Source organism: Vulpes lagopus, chromosome 2 (genome assembly GCF_018345385.1).
Source record: "Vulpes lagopus strain Blue_001 chromosome 2, ASM1834538v1, whole genome shotgun sequence".
Classification (NCBI taxonomy): Eukaryota; Metazoa; Chordata; class Mammalia; order Carnivora; family Canidae; genus Vulpes; species Vulpes lagopus.
This window is the reverse complement of record NC_054825.1, coordinates 168,330-195,719: the sequence shown is the minus strand read 5'-3', so window position 1 is coordinate 195,719 and position 27,390 is coordinate 168,330. Positions and strand designations below refer to the sequence as shown.

The window sequence follows — 27,390 nt, the reverse complement described above, 5'->3', positions numbered from 1 at the left end:
ATGGACGTGAGTCCACCCCCCCCCTCCCTGGGCCTCACTGCGGCAGGCATGTGGGCTCCGTGGGGCGTGAGGCTGGGCCTCACCCCTCCCCCACCTTCAGGAGCCTGGCACCACGGCCCCCCGCCGGCGGCTCCCAAAGGCCGTGTCCCCCCCCCCCCCCCCCGCAGACCGTGTCCCCCCCAGGCTATGGCCTCCCCCCCAGGGCTGCTGGGCTCCTGCTGGGTTGCTGATTGCCGCGGGGGGGTTGGAGATTTTCTTCAGGGAAGCCTCACATCCGAGGTGGGGCCTCCGCCCTGACTGCAGGATTTGGAGATCCGGGTCCTTCCTGCCCAATCCTCGGGTCACCCGCGGCCCCCGGCCCACCTCAGGGGTGCCCAGCACCTGCCCCGCCCTGCCCCCCAGGGTCAGCGTCCACCCCGTCCCTGCAGGGTCCCCCGGCTGTCCCCGGCCTCCCCCAGGCAGGCTTCCTCTCGGACCAGAGCCGAGGGGCAGGGCCTCAGGGGCTCGGCTTCCTGCCCCCCTCGCCACCCCCCCCACAGGCCTCACCTCTAGCCACGGGCCTGGGGCCTCTACCCCTTTCCGCCTTTCCGCCTTTCCTGGCTGAGCAGGGATACTGGCCGCAGCCTCCTGTCCCCGAGATGGAGGCAAGGAAGGTCCAGCCCCGGGGCCACACCTGCACCCTCCCCCTCCCCCCTCCCGTGGCAGCCCGGAGCGCCCTCACCCTCACCCCTCCTCACCCTCCTGCCGCCTGTGCCGGGCCTGCGGGGAGCAGAGTCCCCTCCTGGCCGAGCTCTACTGTCCCCGTGGCTGGCGGCCCTGAGACACGCATGGGCCTGACCTGCTGACTGCCGCCGCCCAGGCGGGTCCCTGTGAATTTTAGAGTCGCTTTGTCAGGTCAGGGCTCCCCCCTTCAGTGGTTAATTTGGGGAAATGTTATGTCTTTGCAAGACCGAGGCTGCTGACCCATGAACTCGGCGTATTTTATTTCCTTCCTTAGACTTTGCTGAGGTCCCTGCGTGGAGCCTGCCTCTCCCTCTGCCTGGGTCGCTGCCTCTCTCTGTGTCTCTCGCGAATAAATAAATAAGACCTTAAAAACCGCGCAGCATTATTGAGGTACAAATGACGACAGTTAATGACACACGCTGGGGGTGTACGGCCTGGGGGGCTTCGGCCCCTGCATGCACCCCGACACCCTTACGGGGTGAGCAGGATGTGCGTTTCCGAGCCCCCGAGGCCTCCTCCTTCCTGCCCCTCCCGCGCCCCCCTCTCCGCGGCCACTGACCTGCTTTCCGCCACCACAGGTTCGTGTGCGTGTCCTAGAAACGTGTGCGTGCGGCGGTGGTGAGGACGGCGCGGGCACGCGGGGAGCCCTCGGTGAGCTGCCCGAGCTCCTGCCCGGACCCCCGCGCCCCCGCCCGTGCCCGGTGGCCACAGGGCTCGTCCAGGGATGCCCTGGGCGGGCACGGGGTGGTTTACGGCGGTCCCAGACTGCGGCCCGCAGCGCCGTTTCAGATCCCACCGGTTGTGCATGTCCTCACTCGTGTGTCTGAGTGACTCTCGGTGTCATCATGCGTGCACCCTCAGGTGAGCACCCGGGGATCTCGCGTCTCCCTGGTGCCACCCTGCAGTCCCCCCTCCGGCCCACACCCCTACCCCAGGCTCTTTGCTCTTAACTCAGAAACGTCATACAAGTGGGCCCATGCAGCACGGGCCCTTTTGAGGTGCCTTTACGTCCAGCCGACTTTCCCTGGGGTTCACCCAACTTGGGGGCCAACAGCTACGCCACGTTTTTGGCTCTGGGGTCAATGCCCGACACTGCAGTGGCCGCGTCAGGTGGCGAGTCTGCTTGGTGGGTCAGAGGGAACGGCCGTGTGTCCTGCCACCGGCCACGCAGGAGTGACTTAGTTTCTTGACTTTTTGCCAGCACCCGAGATGACCACTAATTTTTATTTTTATTAAAGATATTTATTTATTTATTTATTTATTTATTTATTTATTTATTTATTTATGAGAGAGAGAGAGAGAGAGGCAGAGACACAGGAGGAGGGAGAAGCAGGCTCCATGCCAGGAGCCTGACGTGGGACTCGATCCCGGGACTCCAGGATCGCGCCCTGGGCTGAAGGCAGGCGCCAAACCGCTGAGCCACCCAGAGATCCCCCTGACCACTAATTTTTAGAAGAGCTGTTCTGGTGGTTCCTGGCGATACTTGTGTTTTCAGTTTGCATGTACTTAACTGCTAACGAAGCGGAGCATCTTCTCATGTCCTCATATGACCCTTCTGTATGTCCTCTTTGGTGAAATGACTACGCGTTCCCATTTTCTAATTGAATATATTTTCATATTGAGTTTTTAGAGTTAAAAAAAATACTTGAATGCAAGTCTTGCATCTAATGTGATTTGGAAATATTTTCTCCTAGTGTATAAGTATTGTCACGATACTCTCGCAAAGCCACGATTTTAAAATTTTACAAGGTCCGCTTTAACTTTTTGTAGAATTTTGCTTTTGATGTCAAATTAAGAATGTCATTTTTTTTCCTAGAGGTTTTATAGTTAGGCCCGTCATTTAAAAAAATATATTTTATTTATTCATGAGAGACAGAGAGAGAGGCAGAGACACAGGCAGAGGGAGAAGCAGGCTCTCGGGGAAGGAGCCCAACGTGGGACTCGATCCTGGACCCCCAAGATCACGCCCTGAGCAGAAGGGAGATGCTCAATCACTGAGCTCCCCAGGGACCCCCCATTATTATTTTTGAATCAGTTTTTGTGTAAGAGCTGAGGGTTAGGTTGAGTTCATTTCTTTGAAGAAATTATAAATTATATTGAATTTTTTTTTTATTGAGGGCTCCATCTGTTCATTGTTACTGTAGAAATGTATCTGATTTTTGTGTTTAATCCTATGATCTTATTAAATCCACCTTTTACTTCTTGGACTTTTCTTTTTGTAGACTTCTTGGGATTTTATGCATGAATAATTATGTCATCTGTAAATAGAGATATTTGTTATTTCTTTCTGATATGTATACTTTTAGTTCTTTCTCTTGTCTTGCTGTGCTGGCTGGAACTTCCCGGGCTATGTTGAGTGTGGGTGGTGGGAGTGGGCCTCCCCGCGCTATTCCCGACCATAGAGGAGGACGCTCAGCCTTTCATCAGTAAGGATGATGTTAATTGCAGAGGATTTTGGTAGATTCCTAGTTTTCTGAGGGTTTTTTATTTATCCTGAAAGGGGTGTGAATTTTGTCAAATGCTTTTTCGGTACATTTAATATGATCATAACATTTGTTCTCTTTTGCCTATTGATGGGATGAATGACAAGGATTGATTTTTTTTAAAGGTTTTATTTGTTTATTTATTCATGAGAGACACACACACACACAGAGAGAGAGAGAGAGAGAGGCAGAGACACAGGAGGAGGGAGAAGCAGGCTCCATGCAGGGAGCCTGACGTGGGACTTGATCCCGGGACCCCAGGATCACACCCGGGGCTGAAGGCAGTGCTAAACCGCTGAGCCACCCGGGCAGCCCAGGATGATCAATTTTCAATATTGAACCAGTCTTGCATGCCTGGAATAAATCCACTTAGTCATAGTGCATTAATTTTTTTATATATTGGTTTATGTTGACGAAGTTTTGTTGAGGATCCTGCATCTGAAGTCATGAGAGATACTGACTGGTCTGTGGTTTTCATTTGCAGTGCTCTCTCTGGTTATAGTTTCAGGATAATTCTTGTCTTATAAAGTGAGTTGGGAAGGATTCCATCTTCTTTTATTTTTAGAAGAGATTGTGTGAAATTGGTGTATTCTTTTTTAAATATCTGGTAAAATTCTCTAGTGGAAACATCTTGGCCTAGAAATTTCTTTTTTTCCGGAATTTTTAGACTTTATTTTTTAGAACAGTTTTAGATTTGCACAAAAATAGAGAAGCTAGTACAGACACCCCACACACAGTTTTATTGTCCTTAACATCTTACATTAATATGGTATATTTGCTACAATTAATGAATGAATATTGACATATTACTATAAACAAAAGTTCATAGTTTATTCATATTTCCTTAGTTTTTATCTAATGTCCTTTCCCGGTCTTAGGATCCCATCTAGGGCACCATGTTACATTAGGTTGGCATGTCTCCTGAGGTTCCTCTTGGCCATGGTGGTTTCTCATACTTTTCTTGGTTTTGGTGACCTTGACAGTTTTAAAAGAGTATGCTCGGGGATTTTGTAAGATCCCCTTTTATCCCCACAGGAATTTCTATGATCTTCCCATTAGATCATAGTTACAGTTTTTTTGGAGGCAGATCACAGAGGCGAAGTACCATTTTCATCCCATATGATTAAGGGTACACATATCAAGATGGTGTAGGATTGTTGGTGTTGACCTCGATCACACGGCTGAATTGTGTTTGTCAAGTTTTTTTCCATTTATCTCTCCTTTCTATACTTCACTCTTTGAGGAAGACATTAGGCCCGCCCCTAAGGAGTGGGAGTTTATGCACTCGTTCCTTGAAAGCAGAGTATGTAAACAAATCACTTGGAATTCTTCTGCATGGGAAGTGTGTCCCTTCTCCCCCTTTATTCAGTCATTCCTATGTCAGGATGACTCATGGATCTGCATTTTACCCTTTGGGTTATAAGCCAATATTGACTGATCATTGCACAAATTGTTCCAGCTTTGGTCTTTGGGACTCCTTCAGTCAGGCCCTATGCACCTTTCGCATACCTCATCATCAGTGTTTTCAATTTTCTCTTATGGTTTGTTTTTGATCACTTCTTTACTTTCTGACATTATTTGATGCTCCAGACCCACCTTACATGTTTCCAACCCCAGTCTTAGAATCAGCCACTTCTCCCAGGACTCCTGGTTCCTTTTACTGAGGATGATGTTAGACACCAAGATCTGGGCGCTGGGTGTGCTCATTGCTACTGGGGCACTACTGCTTCCAGGCCTTCTCAGCTGGCAGAACAAAGAAACACATGTATGTACGTGCACATCTATGCACACATCTGTGGAGAAATACACACACATGTAACATTTCTGTATGCAGCCATCTGTACCCACATTAAGCTGAACCCAAGATCTTACTGACATCTCCACCTCTTATCCACCCCGCGTGGGTCCTTTAGCCTCCTTCCCTTGTTGGTCTGTAAATGTCAGTTGTAACCGTGAGAACTCTGGATTCAGAAGCATTTTGATTGTGAAAACTTAGTTTCTTTTCTAGTTTTAGTTATCTCTTTCATCAGGCTGAGTTTCAGTAGTTTGTGGTTTTCAGGGAATTGGTCCATCTCTTTGAAGCTGTCAATTTTATGAGTTTAGAGTTGTCTGTAAAAAATACAGCATCCATTTCTGATCAAAACTCTTCAGAATGTCGGTATAGAGGGAATATTCCTCAGCATCTTAAAAGCCATCTACAAAAAGCCCACAGCAAATATCATTCTCAATGGGGAAACAGTGGGAGCATTTCCCCTAATATCAGGAACAAGACAGGGATGTCCACTCTCACCACTGCTATTCAACATAGTACTGGAAGTCCTAGCCTCAGCAATCAGACAACAAAAAGACATTAAAGGCATTCAAATTGGCAAAGAAGAAGTCAAACTCTCCCTCTTCACCGATGACATGATACTCTACATAGAAAACCCAAAAGCCTCCACCCCAAGATTGCTAGAACTCATACAGCAATTTGGCAGCATGTCAGGATACAAAATCAATGCCCAGAAATCAATGGCATTTCTATACACTAACAATGAGACTGAAGAAAGAGAAATTAAGGAGTCAATCCCATTTACAATTGCACCCAAAAGCGTAAGATACCTAGGAATGAACCTAACCAAAGAGGTAAAGGATCTATACCCTAAAAACTATAGAACTTCTGAAAGAAATTGAGGAAGACATAAAGAGATGGAAAAATATTCCATGTTCATGGATTAGAAGAATTTATATTGTGAAAATGTCAATGTTACCCAGGGCAATTTACATGTTTAATGCAATCCCTATCAAAATACCATGGACTTTCTTTTTTTTTTAATTTTTTTTTTTTATGATAGTCACAGAGAGAGAGAGAGAGAGAGAGAGAGAGAGAGAGGCGCAGAGACATAGGCAGAGGGAGAAGCAGGCTCCATGCACCGGGAGCCCGATGTGGGACTCGATCCCGGGTCTCCAGGATCGCGCCCTGGGCCAAAGGCAGGCACCAAACCGCTGCGCCACCCAGGGATCCCTACCATGGACTTTCTTCAGAGAATTGGAACAAATTATTTTAAGATTTGTGTGGAATCAGAAAAGACCCCGAATAGCCAGGGGAATTTTAAAAAAGAAAACCATAGCCGGGGGCATCACAATGCCAGATTTCAGGTTGTACTACAAAGCTGTGGTCATCAAGACAGTGTGGTACTGGCACAAAAACAGACACATAGGTCAATGGAACAGAATAGAGAACCCAGAAGTGGACCCTGAACTTTATGGTCAAGTAATATTCGATAAAGCAGGAAAGACTACCCACTGGAGAAAAGACAGTCTCTTCAATAAACGGTGCTGGGAAAATTGGACATCCACATGCAGAAGAATGAAACTAGATCATTCTCTCACACCGCATGCAAAGGGAAACTCAAAATGGATGAAAGATCTAAATGTGAGACAAGAATCTATCAAAATCCTAGAGGAGAACAAAGGCAACACCCTTCTTGAACTTGGCCACAGCAACTTCTTGCAAGATACATCCATGAAAGCAAAAAATGAACTATTGGGACTTCATCAAGATAAAAAGCTTCTGCACAGCAAAAGAAACAGTCCACAAAACTACAAGACAACCTGCAGAATGGGGGAAGATATTTGCAAACGACCTATCAGATGAAGGGCTGGTATCCAAGATCTATAAAGAACTTATTAAACTCAACAGCAGAGAAACAAACAATCCAATCATGAAACGGGCAGAAGACATGAACAGACATTTCACCGAGGAAGACATAGGCATGGCCACCAAGCACATGGGAACGTGCTCCGCATCACGGGCCACCAGGGAAATACAGATCCAAACCACACTGAGATCCCACCTCACCCCAGTGAGAATGGGGAAAATTAACAAGGCAGGAAACCACAAATGTTGGAGAGGATGTGGGGAAAGGGGAGCCTCCTGCACTGTTGGTGGGAATGTGACCTGGTGCAGCCACTCTGGGAAACCGTGTGGAGGTTCCTCAAAGAGTTAGAAATGGAGCTACCCTACGACCCAGCAATTGCACTGCTGGGGATTTACCCCAAAGATACAGATGCAGGGAAACGCCGGGACACCTGCACCCCGATGTTCACAGCAGCAGCGTCCATAGTAGCCACACTGTGGAAGGAGCCTCGGTGTCCAACAGATGATGGATCAAGAAGCTGTGGTCTATGTATACAGTGGGATATCCCTCAGCCATTAGAAACAACAAATACCCACCATGTGCTTCGACGTGGATGGAACTGGAGGGTATGATGCTGAGTAAAGTAAGTCAGTCAGAGAAGGACAAACATTATATGGTCTCATTCGTTTGGGGAATATAAAAAATAGTGAAAGAGATTAAAGGCGAAAGGAGGGAAAATGAGTGGGAAATACCAGTGAGGGTGACGGAACATGAGAGACCCCTAACTCTGGGAAACGAACAAGGGTTAGTGGAAGGGGAGGTGGGCGGGGGGTGGGGGTGACTGGGTGACGGGCACTGAGGGGGGCACCTGACGGGGTGAGCACTGGGTATTATGCTATATGTTGGCAAATTGAACTCCAATAAAAAAAATAAAAAAAATAAAAAAATAAAGTCTATAGGATTTCCCTCTTAACCTTTTTTTTTTTTTTAAAGATTTTATTTATTTATTAATGAGAGACCTGAGAGGCAGAAACACATACAGAGGGAGAAGCAGGCTTCCACTAGGGAGCCTGATGTGGGACTCGATCCCAGGACCTCAGGATCACGCCCTGGGCCAAAGGCAGATGCTCGACCTTGGAGCCATCCAGGCGCCCCTCCCTGTTATCCATCTAGTGGCTGTTGGGTGTTCAAGATATCACTTTTTCTATTCTAGGTATCGATTTGGGTCATTTGTAACTTTTGTCGATCTTGCTAGAGTTTTATTAATTTTATTTTTCTTTCAAAAAAACCAGCTTTTTGTTTTATTAATTTTTAAAAATTGTTTTCCTGTTTTTGACTTCATCGATTTCTGATTTTATCTTTATTATTTCTTTCTTTATGCATACTTTGGCTTTATTTAGATTTTTGAGATGGCAGTTTAGCTTATAGGTTTGAGATCTTTCCTGTTATGTAAGTATTAAGCGCTAAGAACTTCCCTCTTAGCATTACTTTAGCTGCATCCCACAAATACTGACATGTAGTTTTCATTTTCATTCACTTCTTTGTGTTTTTAAAATTTCCTTTGAGACTTCATCATTGGCCCATGGATTATTTTGAAGCACGTTTAATTTTCAAGTGTTTGCAGATTTTTCTGTTGTCTTCCTGTTAATGAGTCCTTGTTTGGTTCTATTATGTCAGAAAACATATTCTGTATGATTTAAATTCTTTTAAGTTTGTTAAGGTTTGTTTTATGACCTAGGATATAGTCAATTTTGGTGAATGTCCGGTGGGTGTGAAACAAATGTGTATTCCTCTGCTGTTGTGTGAGTGTTCTGCAAATGTGGATTCGATCCTGTTGGTTGATGGTGTTCAGTTCCTCCAGACCTTGTGGATTTTCTCTCCAGTAATTCTGTCAATTGCTGTGAGTGGCATCTTGAAGTCTCCAATCAGAATTGTGGATTTGTCTATTTCTTTTTTCAGTTTTATCCATTTTTGCTTCATATATTTTGAACTTCTGTAGTTTGGTGCATACACATTTAGGATTGTTCTTTGTGGTGTGTTCATCCTTTTTATTATTATGTAACATTCCCCATTCTTCCTAGTAATTTTCTTTTATCTGGAATCTTTCTCTGATAGCAATATAGCCACTCCCACTTTTATTGATTAATGCTCCCATAAAATATCTTTTTTTTTTAAAAAAAAAAAACAACAACATATATTTGGATCATTTTTAAAAATTCACTTTGTCAACATCTGTCTTCTAATTTGTATATTTAGAAGATTTACATTTAAATTATTATTAGTGTGTTAGGGCTTATATCTGCCATTTGCATTTTGGTTTCTGTTTGTTCCCCCTGTTTCTCATGTATCTGCTTCTTTTTTTCCTTCTCTCCCTCTGAGTTATGTTAACAGCTTTCTGTTTTGATGTATTTATAGTGTTTTTGAGTTTTGTATAATTTTCTTATTGGTTACCTTATATATAACATATACAAGACTATACTATATAATACTATATTATATATGTTATGTATATAACAGTTAACAATTTCATATATATAAACAGTTATATATATGTATATATACTTATATACTAAAGCCTTCTGGTGTTGCCATTATACCACTTCAAGTGAAATATAGAAACCTTACTTATATTTAGTTTTTTTTTTTTTTCCCATCCATCTTAAACACAGAACCATCTGGAATTATCCTCTGTACTCACTGAGCACCACTTCGGGTAGTGTTATAACATAAAATGTGATCAAAGAAATTCACAAAGTGAAGGATAGTCTATTATGGTCCCTCTACTTTTAACCATTTCACTGTTCCTCTTTCCTTTCTGGAAGTCCCAGCTTTTTATCATTTGCTTTCTGTTTGGAGGGTTTTCTTAACCATATGTAACAGTATGTCTGCTAGCAAGAAATTCTCTTGTTTTCCTTCATTTGAGGATGTCTTTATTCCCCTAATTTCTGCAGGATGGTTTCACAGATGCAGAACGCAGGCTTAACACTCCTCTCTTTCAGCACTTAAAAACTGGTCTCCTGTTACCTGCTGGCCTCCATTTCAGATGAGAAATTTGCTGTTATTCAAATTGGTTTTCCTTTATAGATAATGTGTCATTTTTCTTTGGCTGCTTTTAGTTTTTTTAAAAATCTTTAGTTTTCAGAATTTTAATTATTATATGGTTTGGTGTGAATTTCTTTGGATTTTCCCGGTTTGGAATTTACTCAGATTCCTGTATCTCTAAGTTTATGTCTTGGGAAGTTTGCAGACATTGTTTCTTCACATTCTTTTCTCTCCTTTCCTTTCCAGATCTTCAGTGATGGAAATATTAGCTCTTTTCTTATTGTCCCAGAGGCCTCTGTATTAATTTTTTGTCTATTTTTTCTCTGCTGTTTACATTATATAAATTCTATGTATTTGTCTTCAATTTGACTGATGCTAACCTCTGGCATTTCCATTCTACTCTTGAGTCCATTTAGTGAGGGTGTTTTTAAGGTTTTATTTATTTATTTGAAAGAGAGTGGGGGGAGGGGCAGAGGGAGAAGCAGAAGCAGACTCCCTGCTGAGCAGGAAGCAGATGTGGGACTCGATCCCAGGACCCTGAGATCATGACCTGAGCTGAAGGCAGATGCTTAACAGACTGAGCCACCCAGGTGCCCCTATTTAGTGAGTTTTAAAAAAACTTCAGCTATTATATTTTTAATTCTATAATTTCCATTTGGTTCTTTAAAAGAATAATAGCTTTGGGTAGCCCGGGTGGCTCAGTGGTTTAACACCGCCTTCAACCCGGGGTGTGATCCTGGAGACCCGGGATCCAGTCCCACGTCAGGCTCCCTGCATGGAGCCTGCTTCTCCCTCTGCCTGTGTCTCTGCCTCTCTCTCTCTCTGGGTCTCTCATGAATAAATAAATAAACAAAATCTTAAAAAAAAGAATAACAGCTTTATTGACAATATAATTCATACACCAAATGTATCCTTTAAAAGCGTATCACCGAGTAGTTTTTAGTATACTCAGAATTATACAACAATCACCACTGGCTGATTTCAGAACATTTTCATCTCTCTCGAAGGAAACCCCATACCTATTAGCAGTCGCTTCCAATTTTCTCCTCCTTCCAGCTCCTGGCAACCCGATTCACTTTCTCTGTCTATGGATTTGCCCAATCAGGATATTTTCTATAAGTGGAGTCACACAGGTGGTCTCTTGTGTCTGACAAGCCTCACTTAGCACGATGCTGTCACGGTTCATTCCATTGTTGCAGGTGTCAGAGCCTCTGTCCCTTCAGTGGCTGAATATCGTTCTGTGCTGTGGATAGACCACATTTTGTTTATCCGTTCATCAACTGATGTACATCTGGTTTGTTTCTGTTTTTTTTTTTTATTATGAACATTGCTGCTATGAATGTTTATGTACCGGTTTTCGTGTGGACATAATAATTTCTCTTTGATACGTAGCTGGAGTGGAATTGCTGGGTCGCAGAGTACCTCTATGTCTAACACTGAATAACTGCCGAACTGTCTTCCAAAGTGACTGCACCATTTTCCAATGAATGTGCCAGTTTTTCCATATCCTCACCAGTAATTCATTTTTTATAACTTCTATTTCTTTGCTGAGATTTTCTATTTTTTTCCATTTGTTTCAAAAGAGTTTTTAATATATTGTGGAAGCATTTTTATGACGGGTCTTTAAAAATCCTTGCAGATCAACTTCATCTTGTGTCAGTTCATTGCATTTGATCATCTGTTGTTTTCCTGATTTTTCAGATGATGCGTGATTTTCACTTGTATTCTGGACTGTGATGTTAGGACACTCTTGCAGTCACCCTGTTTAGGTTCACCGTGTAGGTTCTATCTTTTTGTGGCTTTAGTTCCAATGACAGTTTTTAGGGGCCTTTCAAGGCTGCCCTGGCCTGTCTCATTCTTCTGGTGCTGTGGGGCTTCCACTCAGTCCCTGCTGATCCCCAGAAGTCTGGTGTCACTGTGTCACTGTCTGTGGTGGGGAGCCAAAGCCTCTGGGGCTGGGTGGAGGGCTTTGTTGCTGCTGTGGCTGTGGGCAGACTGGCCCACCTGCCTGACTGTGGGGTCTGAGTCAAGCTACCCTGTCAGCAGTTACCAGTGTGGGAGGAAACCCACAGCCTGGGCCCCTCCCTGATATCTGGCAAAGCTCAGGGCTGCCAAGGCCATTGGTTGCTCTGCTTAGAGATAGAGAGACAGACCCTTGGTACATTCTGGAAAGGCCCTCACTGTCCCCATTGGCCCCTGGAGGCCATTGGTGGCTCCTACTTCTGTATATCTGATTTTGGACTGTACTGTCTGCCATTGCATCAGTTGGGCGGCAGGAGCTGGCTGGGCCCTGGGGATCACAGGGCCATGAAGGCAGTTTTCTGGCCCTTGGGACTGGGGACCCTTCTCCTCACTCTCGAGGCAGCCCCCATTGGTAAGTACTTCCTTCCTTCATCCACGGGAGCTTCTGAAGGCAGCAGGTGTGAAGAGCCTGGGACCCTGGGGTGTCTCTCTGGCTCTTGCTCAGCCCAGAGGTGGATGGGTCGTCCTGGGACAGGAGAGATGTGGCATCCTAAGCGTGTACCTCTGGAGACGCTTGCTCTAACGACTGAGTAGCTCTAACTCCAGGGTGAACCTGGGGTGCAGGTCTGGGTCAGAGAGTGGATGGAATGAGGGGACATGGCTAGTGTCTGGTCCCAGTGACCCCCATGGACAGGAGATGCTGATGCATCTGCTGAGCGGCTGCTCCATCTCCTGTCCCTGGGGCTGGGCTGGCGGGAGGCAGGAAAGCCGGCTGTACCTGGCAGTGAGGGTGACCTTCAGCTCGGGCTGGGGCAAGGAAGAGAGCCACAGTTCCGGGGAGCTACAATAGCAAGGTGGGGGGCACAGGGGCGTGGGGTGCTGCTGGGTCCAGAATCGTGGGCAGGAAGCTGTTCTCCCAGAGGGAACAGCATGGAAAGGCTGGTAGTGAAAGAGCAGCCCCTGGGGGGCACGGCACACCGTGGCACGCGGCCTCGGACTGGGTGTGGCAGAGTGTGTGAGAGCCCGGGTGTGCATGTGTGCATGTGTTGGGCAGGGTCACAGGAGAGGGTAGCAGTGTCCAGTGCCCTGGAAACTGCTGGTGATACAGGGCCCAGCCCAGTGACCCCAGAGCTGGAGCAGGGGCGCCCCGGGCGGTAGTGGCAGGCATTTGTGGGCAGTGTGCAAGCTGGAGGGCATCCCGTTTCATCTTAAAGATGCAGACAGCCACGCACATCTATGTCCAGAGAAGCGTGGTGGGAAGGCGATGAGGAGGCTCTGGGGAGGGTGCTGGGGATCAGTGGAGATGCTCAGGTGTCGGCAAGAGGGGCGGGTCAAGGGCCATGCCTTCCTCTGGCCCTGTGTGGGGAGTCTGCCCCTGTCTCCTCCCTCTGTGGGTCCGGGATGGGCCCTGGAGGTGGTGTGGGGTGGCCCAGGCCGGGATGTAGACTCCTCTGTGGCTGCTGTTGTGTTTCTCCAGCACCAGCCCCGGAGGGGGGTTGTGAGGATGGAGGCGGGAGGGGCAGTGCAGGACAGACCAGGGGGCAGAGGCCTAGGAGGGGTTCAGGGACACCTCGGTGGTCCTGTGGACTGGGCCCACTGGCTGGGGTCTAGGAAGCTGCTGAGACCCCGAGACCTGAGGAGTCCGGCTTGGAGAGCGGAAGTGGAAGGGAAGGTGCGGCCCAGGTGGGTGGGTAGGGGTGAGCAGGGCACGGAGAGAGGTGGGGTGTGAGTCGGGGCCGCAGGGCCTCTGCAGGAAGCGGGGAGATGGTGATCGGGCGGTGGAGCAGGGTGGTGGGAAGGGCCAGCCCAGGGGACTTCCTTGCCTGGGGGGGGTGACCCACATCGAGGGGCCCCAGAGGGTTGGCGGAGCAGAGGCTGTGGGGGACCGGGCTGTGCACGGGGGCAAAGGGCTGCGGGGCGGGGCTCTGTGTGACCCCACCCTTCACCTTTCTGGACTGTGAGCCCTGGGACAGGCCGGGCCTGCCTCTACCCCCGGCGCGCCTCTGAGGCCGGCCTGTCCTTCCGTCCTGCTGCAGGTGGGCCGCCGCACCTGCGGCTGGGGTACAGACACAGCCCCTGCGATGGAGTGGTGCTGGTCGGACGCGACGGGGAGTGGGGACACGTGTGCAACCAGGAGTGGACGTTGGCGGAGGCATCCGTGGTCTGCAGGCAGCTGGGCTGCGGGCCCGCCGTGGGCGCCCCCAAGTACGTCCCGCTGCTCGGGGAGACGCTGCGGCCCCGGCTGCACAACGTGTCCTGCAGGGGTGACGAGCCCTCCTTCTGGGACTGCAGCCTCGGGGCCTGGACGCAGACCGCTTGCCCTCACGAGTGGGTGGTGGTGGCCCTGTGCGCAAGTAAGTGGGCGCAGGAGGGCTCGCGCAGGGAGCAGGCCCGCTGGGGGGACCGTGGGGACCAGACCCCTTCCGCCCTTCGGTTAGGGCTCCTGTCCTTCCCAGCCACCAAGTGCTGCTCGCGAGGCGCTCTTCGTGCAGAGGGTGCGGCTGGGACGGAACTGGACAGAAGTGCCGCCGCCCGAGCTTGTTCTCTCCCAGGGGGACGCAGTGAACAGACTCGGGAAACGGCGATTGTGGAACGTGGGGGGCAGGAACCAGACAGGCGGGGCGGGCGCCCCCCTGTGCCCCAGAGCCGGCCGGGCCCCCTCCGCCTTCGGTGTCTCGGCCTGGCGGATGCTATCCCTGGGAGGTCCCCTGCAGGGTCTCCCGCTGCCTCCGGGCCTGTGCCCCAGCAGCCTGTGCCTGAAGCCGGCCCACTCCGGGGTTCAGGGGCCCCGTTGGCGGAACACGCAGGCTCCTGGGTCACCACACGGTCTCCAAGTCAGGCACAGGCCCCGGTGAGCGGGGATGCTCTGGGTGGGGGGCCCTGGGAGCGGCAGGACCCCTGTGACTGCTCAGGAAGGACCCCTGTCAGCGCTGCGCTGACCCCTGGAAGGAGCAGGGCTGGTCTCAGTCTCGGCCCCGGGGCAGGGACCGTCGTGGCCCCGGGCAGGCTGGTCCTGGAGGCAGGCCACAGGGCGGCAGTGTCCCCACCTCGGTCCCGTGGCCTGTGCTCCCCAGACGGCACTTTTCGGGAGATCCGGCTGGTCAAGGGCCGCAGCCCCTGCGCTGGGCTCCCCGAGATCAGGAACGTGAACGGCGTGGACCGCCTGTGCGGCCTGCACGAGGAGGAGGCCACAGTGTTCTGCGGGGAGCTGGGCTGCGGGCGGGCGCTGCAGGCCCCCCGACGGGCCGCGGCTGGCAGCAGCCGGTACATGACGTGCCAGGGCACCGAGCCCACCATTCGAAACTGCAGACTCAACAACAATCTCCGCGGCGGCTGCGACTTCCAGCAGGACGCCGAGGTGGTGTGCTCAGGTGAGGCCGTCCCCCCGGGCACCTGGGAGAGGGGAGAGGCCGGAAAGCTGTGGAGCCCGGCAGAGGCCCAGGCGGGAGCACAGGGGCCCAGGCGGTGCCTCACCCAGTGGGTGCCCGCGTGTGCCGGCCCTGGCTCAGGGGCCGCGGGCCGGGGCTGTTGCCCGTGCAGCGCGCGTCAGGGGCTGCTGCCGGCCTCCTCGCAGTCCCGTCTCAGATGGCCAAAAGAGGTGGCCCTCCTGGGTCCTGCCCGAGCCCCGGGAAGCAGGAAGGCCGCCCTCCTGGGTGCCTGGGCCTGGCCTGCAGGGGCACACGGGGCCTGGAGGCCACCGCCCGGGCGGGCAGAGGCTGTGACACCTCCAGGTGGGCTCCTGGAGGAGGTGACTCTGCCCTCTGCCCTCAGGAAGTGACAGGGACCCCTGCTCCATTCTGGGTGCGGGGTGCACGGGCCCCTGCTGTACCCCTGCCCAGGCCTTGTGGCCCGCTGCCCTCACAGGCGGTCTGCCCCTTGGTCCGTGGTCCGGGCCGTGGCCGCAGTGTCCCCAGCGGACACTCATCCTGAGGCTGTGTGTCCTCCCAGGACACGTGGAAGCCCGCTTGGAGGGTGGCGAGCACCCCTGTGCCGGGCGTCTGGAGGTGAGGCGGGGCCTGACCTGGGGCACCGTCTGTGACGCTGACCTGGACCAGGCCACGGCCCATGTGGTGTGCCGGGAGCTGCAGTGCGGCTCGGCGGTGTGGGCCCCCGGCGGTGCACACTTCGGCCCCGGCTCTGGGCCCGTGTGGACCGAGGCCTTCCGTTGTGCGGGCAACGAGTCTCTGCTGTTCCACTGCCCTCGGGGGCCTGGGCACCAGTGCGGGCACCGCCGCGATGCTGGGCTCAGGTGCTCAGGTGAGGCGGGCCGGGAGGGCCCTGACGCTCAGCCCTGCCCCTCCCCTGCCAGCTGCGTGCTCACTCCCCCTGCGGGCTCTAAGCTGGGTTCCTAAGGGAGCCTCCTGCCCGGAGGGGGGGTGTTCCTGCGGGTGGAGGGAAGGGGAGGGGTGTACGGTGCCCCCCGGCTGCCCCCCACGGCAGGCACAGGTGCGCAGAGGTGGGACCCGGCACGGAGGCCGTGGGCAGGGAGCTGGTCAGGGAAGGGCACAGCTCTGGGGCCACCACCAAGACCCGGGGCCTGGAGGGGCAGCGGGGACGCTGACACCCCCTGCGCTCCTCAGAGTTCCGGCTGGTGAACGGCAGCGGCGGCTGTGAGGGGCGCGTGGAGCTGCAGGTGCAGGGGGCCTGGGCGCCCGTCTGCGCCGCCCACTGGGACTTAGCGGATGCCACCGTCCTGTGCCACCAGCTCAACTGTGGCAGCGCGGAGGCCACGCCCCCCGGAGGCCACTTTGGGACCGGGGACGTGGGCATCTGGCCTGACGCCTTCCACTGCGCGGGCACAGAGCCCTACCTGTGGCACTGCCCCGTGAGCACCCTGGGCAACCGGGCTTGCGCCCCGGGGAGCGCGGCGGCCGCCGTGTGCTCAGGTGAGTGGGCGCCGGCGCCCTGGGGCTTCCGCGGGAAGCAGGCGCCCCCCGCGACCCCGAGCGGCCTCCCTGCCCCCAGGTCTCCCGCACGCCCTGCGGCTCAGGGGCGGACACAGCCGCTGCGACGGCCGCGCGGAGGTCTCCCTGGACGGCGCGTGGGGCCGCGTCCTGGACGCCGCGTGGGACCTGCGCGCCGCCGCCGTGGTGTGTGCGCAGCTGGGCTGTGGCCGGGCCCACCGGGCCTACGACGCGCCCCCCCCGAGCCGCGCGCTCCCCGTGGGGCTGAGCCGCGCGCGCTGTCGGGGCACCGAGACCCGCCTGACCCAGTGCAACGTGTCCAGGTCCGCGCTGGTGCCCCCGGGCGCCTCCCGGGACGCGGGCGTGGTGTGCTCGGGTGAGTGGGTCCCGGCCCCGCCCCCCGCCCGCCCGACCCAGGGCGCCCCCGACCCCGACCCGGGGCGCACCCCCTGACCCAGGGCGCCGCTAACCCCGACCCGGGGTGCAGCCCCCGACCCAGGGCGCCCCGACCCAGCCCCCCCCCCCAGGGCGCCCCCGACCCCGACCCGGGGCGCACCCCCGACCCAGGGCACCCCCGACCCCCTCCCCGCCGTGACCCGCTTCTCCGCAGGGAGCCGTCGCGTGCGGCTGGCGGGGGGGCCCCACCGCTGCGCGGGGCGCGTGGAGGTGCTGCTCGGGGGCGCGTGGGGCACCGTGTGTGACGACGGCTGGGACCTGCGCGACGCCCAGGTGGTCTGCGGGCAGCTGGGCTGCGGCCACGCCCTCCGCGCCCTGGGGGCCGCGCCCTTCGGGGCCGGCTCCGGCCGCATCTGGATGCGGGAGCTGCGCTGCAGCGGCCACGAGTCCGCGCTGTGGCGGTGCCCGTCGGGGGGTGCGCAGGGCTGCGGGCACAAGGAGGACGCCGGCGTCGTCTGCTCAGGTCCGTCCCGTGGAGCGTGTCCGGGGCCGCGGGGGGGGGGGGGGGTCGCGCTGTCCCTCCCCGGAGCCCCCGCCTCGCCTGCGGGCCTGGGGGCTCCTGCTGCAGCGATGCCGGGGGCCCAGCACCTTTACACGGCCTGGGGGGGGGTGTCCCGCGGGCTCCTGGGTCCCGGGTGTGCTCGGAGGTGCGGGGGGGGGGGTAGCCGGGCCAGCCCTGCCTGGGGTCTCTCACCTGGGGAGGACACCTTGAGGGGGGCAGGTCTGCTCAGAGGTACTGGGGGCCTGGCCAGCTCTTCCTGGGGTGTCTCACCTGCGGGGGAGGGGGCCGGGGCCCGGGCGGGCTGGACCAGCTCTGCCTGGGGTCTGTCACCCCTGCTCACAGGCTCACCTCACAGTGAGTGGGAGGGTCTCTGTCTCAAACTCTTGGGACCCCTATTTCAGTGTGGCTGGGCTTTGTCCAGGGCTTTGCAGGTGGTGTTTGAACGTCTTTGTGTCTTAGCTCATGCTGTGGGACGCTCTCTGCATTGCCCTCGCGGGGGTGTGGCCTTCTTGGGTGACAGTGGTGCCTTATTGGGGGTGTGAGCCCTGGGGGTCTGCTGGGGCTGCCCCCCACGGAGGAGCCGAGCATTCACTGTGGCTTCTTTCATCCCTTCCAGTCCTGGTTTTGCTTTAGGAAAGTTTTCCTCTGCTTTGTCTCAGAGGATGGCTCTGTTGCAATTGCGTGTCTTCCAACATGACCTGTGGCCTCATTATTTTAGCTCTTCCCTGTCGCTTTTATTTATTGTTTTTGGGGGAGGGGCTCCAGAGACCGTAGGTGTGCGCGTCATTGTTTTGCCGGGTGCAGCACCGCTCTTGCTGGACTCCCTTCTCAGCTTGGCTGGCTCGCCTTATGGGCTCCCGCGGCAGTGCTCCCTTGCTGACTGAGGGGCCTCGGCTGCGGGGGGCGGGGGGCCCTGTTGCTGCGGCCACTCCGCATGGCAGCAGCGTTCCGGAGTCGAGAGCAGAGGCCAGCGAGGTGCGGGGGCTCCCCAGGCCCAGAACGGCTGTGGTCACCCTCAGACTGTTTGCTCAGTTGGCTGACGTCCCAGGGCCAACCCGGATTCCAGGGGTGTGGGTGCAGGCAGGAGATCTTGGTGGCCACTCTGGTCACCTATCATGGATGCACTTCCTTCGAGTGTCTTTTTTTTATATATATTTTAAAAAATTTTTTTTATTTTTATTTATTTATGATAGTCACAGAGAGAGAGAGAGAGAGAGAGAGAGGGATAGAGACAGAGACAGGAGGAGGGAGAAGCAGGCTCCATGCAGGGAGCCTGATGTGGGACTCGATCCCAGGACCCTGGGATCACGCCCTGGGCCAAAGGCAGGCGCTAAACCGCTGGGCCACCCAGGGATCCCCTTTCGAGTGTCTTTTATTTTTTTATTTTTATATTTTTTAAAGATTTTATTTATTTATTCATAGACAGAGAGAAAGAGGCAGAGACACAGGCAGAGGGAGAAGCAGGCTCCATGCAGGGAGCCCGACATGGGACTCGATCCCGGGTCCCCAGGATCACACCCCTGGCTGCAGGCAGCACCGAACCGCTGCGCCACCGGGGCTGCCCTTGAGTGTCTTTTAAAAGCTTATTTAAATTTTAATTTGTTATGACCCTGTCATATGCAATTCGTATCCTACTTTCTCCACTTATCCTGTAGACATATTTTTGATGTATCATGGACTCGTATAATTTTGAAGAGTTTCCTGTGCTTTATTATGGGTGATATCGTAGTCTCCTTAATACGTCTCCCTGTGGTCGGAGTTGCCCCACTTGAGGGTAACTTGATGATGTTCGGGCCATGACCAGCCAGGGCTGATGTTGTCTCTGAACATGGAATTCTGTGCTCATTCCTGTTTTTTTTTTTTAATTTTTAAATTTTTTATAGTCACCGCTAAGTTGATCATCTAGTACACAAGGATTGTTCTATATTTGGTTTTTCAACAATTTAAATTCAATTAATTAGTGTATAGGTAGCGTTCAGTGATTCATCAGTTGCCTATGACACCCGGTGCTCATGCCATCCCACGCCCTCCTTCCTGCCCGCCCCCCAGGAACCCCCACCCCGACCTCAGCGACCCTCAGTTTGTTTCCTGTGATTAAGGGTCTTGCCACAGTTGGGCTGTTGTGGGCCTGGCTGCTGTGAACACTGGGGTGCAGGGGTCCCTTCAGGTCACTACACCTGAACTGTGGTTGGAGTTTCTTCTGTTTCTGTCCTTTGCAGTGAAAGTGGTGTTAACGTCCTCTATTTTATTATTATTTTATGTTATTTCATTATTATTGATCATCATCTTCTTCTTCTTCTTCTTCTTCTTCTTCTTCTTCTTCTTCTTCTTCTTCTTCTTTTCTTCTTCTTCTTCTTCTTTTATGTGCTTCTTTAATTTTGTGTTTGATTGGTTGATGTAATTGGCTGCTCCCATGTTAGGGGCATAAATATTTACAATTTTTAGACCTTCTTGTTGGATAGACCCTTTTATTATGAAATAGTGCCGTTCTTCATCTCTTATCACAGTCTTTGGTTTATAATCTAATTTGTCTGATACGAGGGTTGCTACCACTGCTTTCTTTTGAGGACCATTAGCACGACGTATGGTTTTCCACTCCCTCACTTTGGACCTGGAGGTGTCTTTGGTCTAAAATGAGTCTCTTGGGAGGCCTGGATGGCTCAGAGGTTTAGCATCTGCCTTTGGCCCAGGGCGTGATCCCGGAGTCCTGGGATCGAGTCCTACATCAGGCTCCCTGCATGGAGCCTACTTCTCTCTCTGCCTCTCTCTCTCTCTGACTCATAAATAAATAAAATCTTAAAAAAAAAACACATAAAATGAGTCTCTTGCAGACAGCATATCAATGGGTCTTTTTTAAAATCCAGTTTGACACCCCCGTGTCTTTTGATTGGGCCATTTGGCCCATCGACATTCAGAGTAACTATTGAAAGTTATGAATTTAGTGTCACTGTATTATTACCTATAAAGTCTCTGTTTCTTCCTGGTCTGTCGTACTCTTGGGCTCTCTCTTAATTTAAAGGATCTCTTTTTAATATTCCTTGCAGGGCTGGTTTAGTGATCACAAATTCTTTTAGTTTCTGTCTGTCCTGGAAGCTTTTTATCTCTCCTCGTATTTTGGATGACTGCTTTGCTGGATAAAGAATTCTTGGTTGTGTAGTTTTTTCATTTAGCACTTGGATTATTTCTGTGTTTTGAATGGTTTCCAAGGATGGATTTCTGGACAATTACTGACACCTGCTAAGATGTTTCATTTGGGGATTAACCCTGGTCACCTGAGGTTAAGCGCCCCCTGCATCTCTGGGGTGGGACATTGTCATGGGGATGCACAACCGATTTAAGGTTCACACAGGGGCTCCCGGGTCGGATGCCCCTGAGTGGCATTGATCTTGGTGCTGGGACACTCTGACTTTGGCCTTCAGAGATGTCCCCTGGCCCGAGTGCTCTTGTCTTCCAGAGTCAGTGGCTCTGAGGCTGCGAGGTGGCACCCAGCGCTGTGCTGGGTGGCTGGACGTGTTCTACAACGGCACGTGGGGCGCCGTGTGCAGTAACGCCCTGCAGGACATCTCCATGTCCATCATCTGCAAGCAGCTGGGCTGTGGGGAGCAGGGCTGGCTGGAGAACAGGCCGGTCCCCACTGGCTCGGGCCCCTCCTGGGTGGACAACATCGAGTGCCGCAGGCTGAGAAACTCTACGCTGTGGCAGTGCCCCTCGGCGCCGTGGCACCCGCAGTCTTGTGCCCCTGGAGAGGAGGCCTGGATCACCTGTGCAGGTGGGACCCTGCAGGTTCAGGAACAAGCCACCTTCAGGGGCTGCCCTCGCTCCATGACTCAGGGCCCGGGGAGGGTCCCGTGGGCTCTACAAACTTCATTCAGTAGCTTCCCAGAGCATTTACATGGGATGGTGACTGTGAAATCCTACAGGAGTGTCAGAGAAGATGATGCAGGATTCCGGGGAGCCCCTCAACTGCTCGTCCACCCACAGCTGCCCAGGTACCCCTCTGCTCGCCCCCCTGTCCGCTCCTCACCTTGGTCCCGCCCTGCAGTGACCACAGCCCCCTTTCCCAGGGGAGGCCGTGCTGCGTGTGCGTGGGGGCGAGGACGGCTGCTCAGGCCGTGTGGAGCTCTGGCACGCCGGCTCCTGGGGCACCGTGTGTGACGATTCCTGGGACCTGGCAGACGCGGAGGTCGTGTGCCGCCAGCTGGGCTGCGGGCCGGCCGTGGATGCACCCACAGGAGCTACCTTCGGGCCGGGCTCGGGGCCCGTGTGGCTGGATGAGGTGGGGTGCCGGGGCAGCGAGGCGTCCCTGTGGAGCTGCCCCGCGGAGCCCTGGGGACTCGGAGACTGCGGCCACAAGGAGGACGCGGGCGTGCGCTGCTCCCGTGAGTGGGCGGTGGCGGGACAGGCGGTGGCAGGTTGGCTGGGGGCCAGGGTGGCCGCCGGGAGGGGTGCCCACTGGGGGCTGCCCCGGTGGCTCTTCTGTGCGCGTCGGGCTCGGGCTGCGAGGTCCGGCTGGGGCCTGCGCTGCTCCCCTCACCTCAGGCCGCTCCCCTTCTCTTGCAGGTGACAGGGGACCCCCGGCCCTGCCGCCCGCTCTGGCGCACACACCAGGTAGGCTGCTCTCGCTCAGGCTCGGCTCACGCCCTCCTGTGTGGCCCCGCCTGGGGCCCTGCGTTGGCTCACAGGGGCGCTGGGGAGTCTCCCGTGGGCGCTGAGGCCCCCCTCAGCCCCTCGGGATGCCCGGGCCGCAGCCCAGGCCCTCCCAGCCCCTACTCTGGAGTCGCTTTCATACCAGCTGGGGGTTCTGACCCGGGAACAGTGTGGCCTTCCTCCTGGCCCCCACCCTCCCTTGCCGCTCTCTCCTGACCTCTGCCCCATGACCTCAGGGCCACCTCTGGGGGAGGAGCGCAAGGCCCATCTGTCCTTTGGGGGCCTCCCCCACTCTGAGCGCCTCGGGTGGTCCAGGCCCAAGGTCACAATACCCCAGGCACATGGGCACGCAGGGGAGACCCCGCCTGTCACTGTCCCCACAGGAGCCCCCCTGGCCCATCCGCCTGCCCTCAAGGCTGGGAACCTGCCCATGATGCTTTGCTTCGTCCTTGGCACCCTCCTGGTGGCCGTCTCCCTGGTCCTGGGGGTGCAGTGGTACCGCGGCAGGAGAGCCCGCAGGGGTAGGTGGCAGTGGCCGGGAGGTCTACACGGGGCTCTGGGGGTAGGCGGGGTAGGCGGGGGCGTGCTCTGAGACCCAGCCCATCGTGGCCTTTCCTGTCCTGGGACCCGCTCAGCGAGCCGGGTCCCACCTGGACCCCACCGTGTGGTGACTCCTCGGTGCTACTCTAGGGCCTATGAGTTACAGGGTCGGGGGACCCCATCCCTGCTCAGCTGCTGAGGGGCCCCCATGGGCTCCCGATGCCTTGTGCGGCGCATGGGCTGGAGCCGGGCGGCCCTGGTGCCCTGGTGCCCTGGTGCTGGTGTGTCGCTGTCGCGTGCGGCTGCAACAGAGGGGCCAGGCTACTGTAGGGCACCCATGGGCCGGCGGGCGGGCGCGGCAGGGGTAGTGCGTCTGCTGGACGGCTGAGCTGTGGCCTTCGCAGGTTCCAGGATGTGGGGGAGTCTGCCCTCAGAAGGCGTTTATGAGGACATCGGCGCCGTCCCCATGGCGGACCAAGGCGAGGGACCCACAGTGTCCGGGACCCCGGCCCTGGAGGAGGAGTATGATGACGCTGGGGAGCCGGTGCTGGGCGCCGAGGACGAGGACGAGGAGGAGGAGGAGGAGGAGCCGGCGCCCCTGAGCCCCACGGGTGTGCACCTCTGTGCCTGGGCGTCTGTCGCGCTGTTCCTGCTCTACTGCTCCTACGCCCGCGGCTCTGCTCTGGCCAGCGCCTACATTTAAAGACCCCGAGAGCCACCTGTCCGTGTGTCCATGCCTCTCAGTCCAGCGTCACAGGCTTGCTCGTTAGGAGGCTCGGCCGTCCCTTCAAAGTTGCCCCAGAGGCTGGAATCTTCCTGCGGGTGGATGTGGAGTTAGGAAGGGTCCTGGGGTTTTCTTCGGGTTTCTTCTTCTGGCTGCTCCCAGGTTCTAGCACCTTGTCCTGGTGGCTATGATGGGGGGTACTGAGCATGTGGGGGGGATGTGCTGTGACCCTGCGCCACTGTCCTGGGCAGGTGGGGGAGACGCGCTGTGACCCTGGGCCACCGTCCTGGGCAGGTGGGGGGGACGCGCTGTGACCCTGGGCCACCGTCCTGGGCAGGTGGGGGGGACGCGCTGTGACCCTGGGCCACCGTCCTGGGCAGGTGGGGGGGACGCGCTGTGACCCTGGGCCACCGTCCTGGGCAGGTGGGGGGGACGCGCTGTGACCCTGGGCCACCGTCCTGGGCAGGTGGGGGGGACGCACTGTGACCCTGGGCCACTGTCCTGAGCGGGGAGGCGGGGGGACACGTTGTGACCCTGGCTCACCCTGTGCAGTGACCCACGAGGGCCCAGAAGGCGTGGGGCCCTGAGCCACGGGCTCGATGCACCTGTCTCTCTAACGCAGGTGTGGCCCCTTCTGGCCGCGGCCCCGGAGCCCCGGCTGAGACGGACGACGCATCCCGCCCGAGGCGGTGAGGACAGGGAGCTGGCCGTGGGGTCGTCAGTGGGACCACAGTGGGCAGCGAGCCCCCGCCCTGGCGGCTTTCACTGTCCTCATTTCAAAAGCAGATGCCATTAAAGTCCCTTTGGAGTCACTCCTTTGTGCATTAATTCAGCTCAGAGACATTCCTCAGAGCCCGGGCTTTCTGCGCTCTGCACCCACCTGCTCCTGGAAGTCCCCCCACGCCGGCGGGGGATCATGGGGGAGCCAGCGGTGTATGGGCTCCCCCACCCCGGCCTCACCCCACCCTGATGGCACCCATCCCCAGTGCACCTCACCCTGACCACAACCCTTCCTCGACCACCCCCTCCCTGACCACCCTCTCCCCATCGCCCCCACCCCGACCACACCCCCTCCCGACCACACCCTCACCTTGATCACCCCCACCCCGACCCCTCCCGACCACACCCCCACCTTGATCACCCCCACCTGGACTCCCCCCGACCCCCCCCACCCCGACCACCCCCTCCCTACCGCCACACTGGACATCCCAGGGACAGGGGTGTGGGGAGGGTGTAGCCCAGGAGTGGGTCCCTGGGGTCTAGAGGAGACAAGTGAGTTGCGGGAGGTGGGGTGGGGGTCTGAGCATGACAGGGGACCCGGGAGACCGTGGGGAGCAGAGTGGGCCGGTGGGGGGGTGCACAGGGCCCAAGGACTCGGAGGAGGCGCGGAGCTCATCCCTCTGGCCACCTGTCTGCACCTGCTGTGCCCAGACTGTGCCCCACGGCCGTGCACCCCACCTGCTGGCCCCCCCAGGCTGTCTGTGGGGTGCTGGTGGGGCGTCTCTGGTGCTAGGCCGGGCTGTGGTTCGCGGGGTGCCCAGACTGCTGCCCCGCGGGCCCTCCTGGCCTCTCCCTCCAGACTCTCCACGCCTCCCACTCTGGAAACCCGGGCGGCCCCCCAGATGCTGGTCGGCGGCAAATCTCCCGGAAAGCAACCCCTATTGATCTTATTCTGTTTATAAAATAATACACATTTATTATTGCAAGTTTAAAAACTCCTGGAACCAAGAAAGAGAATGGAAACACTTGTGCGCTCAGAAGCGAACCCCTCAGCCTCCGGGTGTATGTCCGGGAGGACGTGTCTGTCCGGACCCCGAGGCGTGAGCTCCAAGCGCGGGGCCCGGGGTGCTCGGCCTGTGTCCCGCGTGTGTCCCACGGGGCGTGCACCTGCCTGTCGGCCTGGGTCCGCACGCGGGCCTGCCGGGGTGTTGGCTCCTGGCGGGTGGCACGTGTGGCTGCTTTTCCGAGAGGCCGCGCTCTCAGAGGGCTGTGTGCCGCTTGCGGTCGCTGACCACGGCCACAGAGGTTTCTAGGCCGTCCCATCACCCTGCCGCCTCGAGATCCAAGCTCGGGGTGTCGGTCTCTGGAAGGTGAGGAGGCTGTGGCCCCGGAGCCCGCACCAGTCGGGTCGCTGCCTTTGGAAGAGACTCCAGAGAGCGCCCTACGCCTGCCTCTCGTGAGGACCCAGGTGGGCTCCCCCCTCCCCGGATCTGCCTCCAGGACTGCGGGCTGCGGGCCCCCCATCCGTCGTGTCCCACCCGAACACACGGACAGCCTGGGGGCTGGGCAGGCCCTCCTGCCTCTGCGGGGCCAGGCCGGCCGCACACCGTGCTGGACTGAACGTGTTTCCGGAGTGAGGACACCGCCAGGACCCAGCCCTGACGAGGCTGGAGGGGACAGCGTCCTGGCTCCTGCACCGCGGGGCGCACGGGGCTCGTGCAAGAGGCAGGGCGGCGCTGGGGTCACAGGCAGCCCCACCAGACCTCCCCACCCCGGCTGTGCCCTTCTCACTCCTGCGAGGTGGTACGAGGAGGGACGGAGCAGCCCCGGGGGCCACCCGCCCCGGCCCACTCCTGCGGGGCGCCCGGGCTTTGTGTCCAAGAGGAAGCTTGGCCGGTGCAGGCCTGAGGGGGGCCTTCCCAGAGCTGCCCAGGGAGCAGAGGGGCCGTGGCCCTGACGACTTGGGCGACTCAGGGGCCGACTGTGGAGTGGGGGGAGGGCCGAGGCCTGACCCTGGGCCACGAGCCCCTGGGGCCTGGGGACGAGCCTGTCACTTGCACAAACGGGGCGGGCGGCCTGACCCAGGCAGAGCGACAGTGCAGCCGTGGGCAGGGGCCCTGCCGGCACCAGAGCTGTTTCCCACGCAGACAAAGCGTCGGCGCACAGCCCACAGCTCGCTCCGGGGCTCCGGGGACCCAGACTCTGCGCTGCTGACCTGCCCGCCCACCGCCCCGAGCAGCAGCTCAGGACCCTTGGAGCTCCTCGGGGGTCGTGGGCCGCCGACCCCTTCCCCGTGGCCCCTGCTGACGTCCTTCCCCCGAGGCCGACGACCGCGGGCCCACGGCCACAGCTCCTGCGGGACAGGACCCACTCCCCGCGGTGGCCGCCGTAGGGTCCGCACCCTGCTGGCTTAAAACCACAGACACCGGGCGCCACCCAGGGGTCGAGGCTCCACCCCTGAGCCCTGGCGCGGGTCACCCTCCCTGTCTGAGCCCGTGGGAGGGTCCCCGTGGCGTCCCGCGTCTGTGTTCACGGCGATCCTGACACGTGGCTCATGGACGCTCGGCTCCAGTGTCGTCTCCACCGGCCCCTGGCTTCCCCTGCATCCACGGCCGGGGTCTCTCATCAGGACCCCAGTCAGGGGGGTCAGGGCCCACCCCAATGTGGCAGGGCCTCACCTCGGCTGCACATCTGCGGTGACCCATCTCCAAAGGCCACGTGCAAAGGCTCTTGTGTTCAGACTTGAACATATGCTGGGGCGTCTGGGGCTCAGTCACCGTCCCAGGGTCCTGGGGTAGCCCCCACGTCGGGCCCCTGCTCGGTGGGGGATTTGCTCCCCCCCCCCACTGCTCCCCTGCTCACACGCGTCCTCATTCTCTCTGTCAAATAAATAAATAACACCTTAAAGAAAACAAGACGTGAGCGTGTCTTTTCAGGGCACACAGTTCAACCCACATGTGTGGATTAGGACCGGGTTAACTGGCTTCTTTTTTTTTTTTTGTAATATTTGATTATTCATTTGTGATAGACACAGAGAGAGAGAGAGAGAGAGAGAGAGAGAGGCAGA

The 27,390-nt window shown here is 56.1% G+C and overlaps 1 protein-coding gene across 1 annotated transcript; it reads left to right on the top strand.

The window, feature by feature from the left end:
- LOC121484770 (scavenger receptor cysteine-rich domain-containing protein SCART1-like) lies at positions 1-26,737 on the top strand. Its single transcript, XM_041744440.1, has 19 exons — positions 1-6; positions 429-644; positions 1,302-1,374; positions 1,738-1,833; positions 13,867-15,201; positions 15,779-16,096; positions 16,411-16,716; positions 16,796-17,110; positions 17,345-17,653; positions 21,147-21,461; positions 21,616-21,681; positions 21,757-22,071; positions 22,253-22,300; positions 22,723-22,860; positions 23,284-23,490; positions 24,226-24,292; positions 25,574-25,693; positions 25,824-25,956; positions 26,471-26,737. Exons 1-19 carry the CDS (start codon positions 1-3, stop codon positions 26,735-26,737), a joined length of 4,650 nt encoding a protein of 1,549 aa, XP_041600374.1.
- Positions 26,738-27,390: the final 653 nt, after the last annotated feature.

Bases quoted from the DNA above. Each gene is read 5' to 3' on its own strand.
- LOC121484770 (XM_041744440.1), top strand. The intron at 1,834-13,866 runs GTGGCGAGTCTG...GTCCTGCTGCAG, and splicing joins CACTGCAGTGGCCGCGTCAG to GTGGGCCGCCGCACCTGCGG. The intron at 22,072-22,252 runs GTGAGTGGGCGG...CTTCTCTTGCAG, and splicing joins CGCGGGCGTGCGCTGCTCCC to GTGACAGGGGACCCCCGGCC.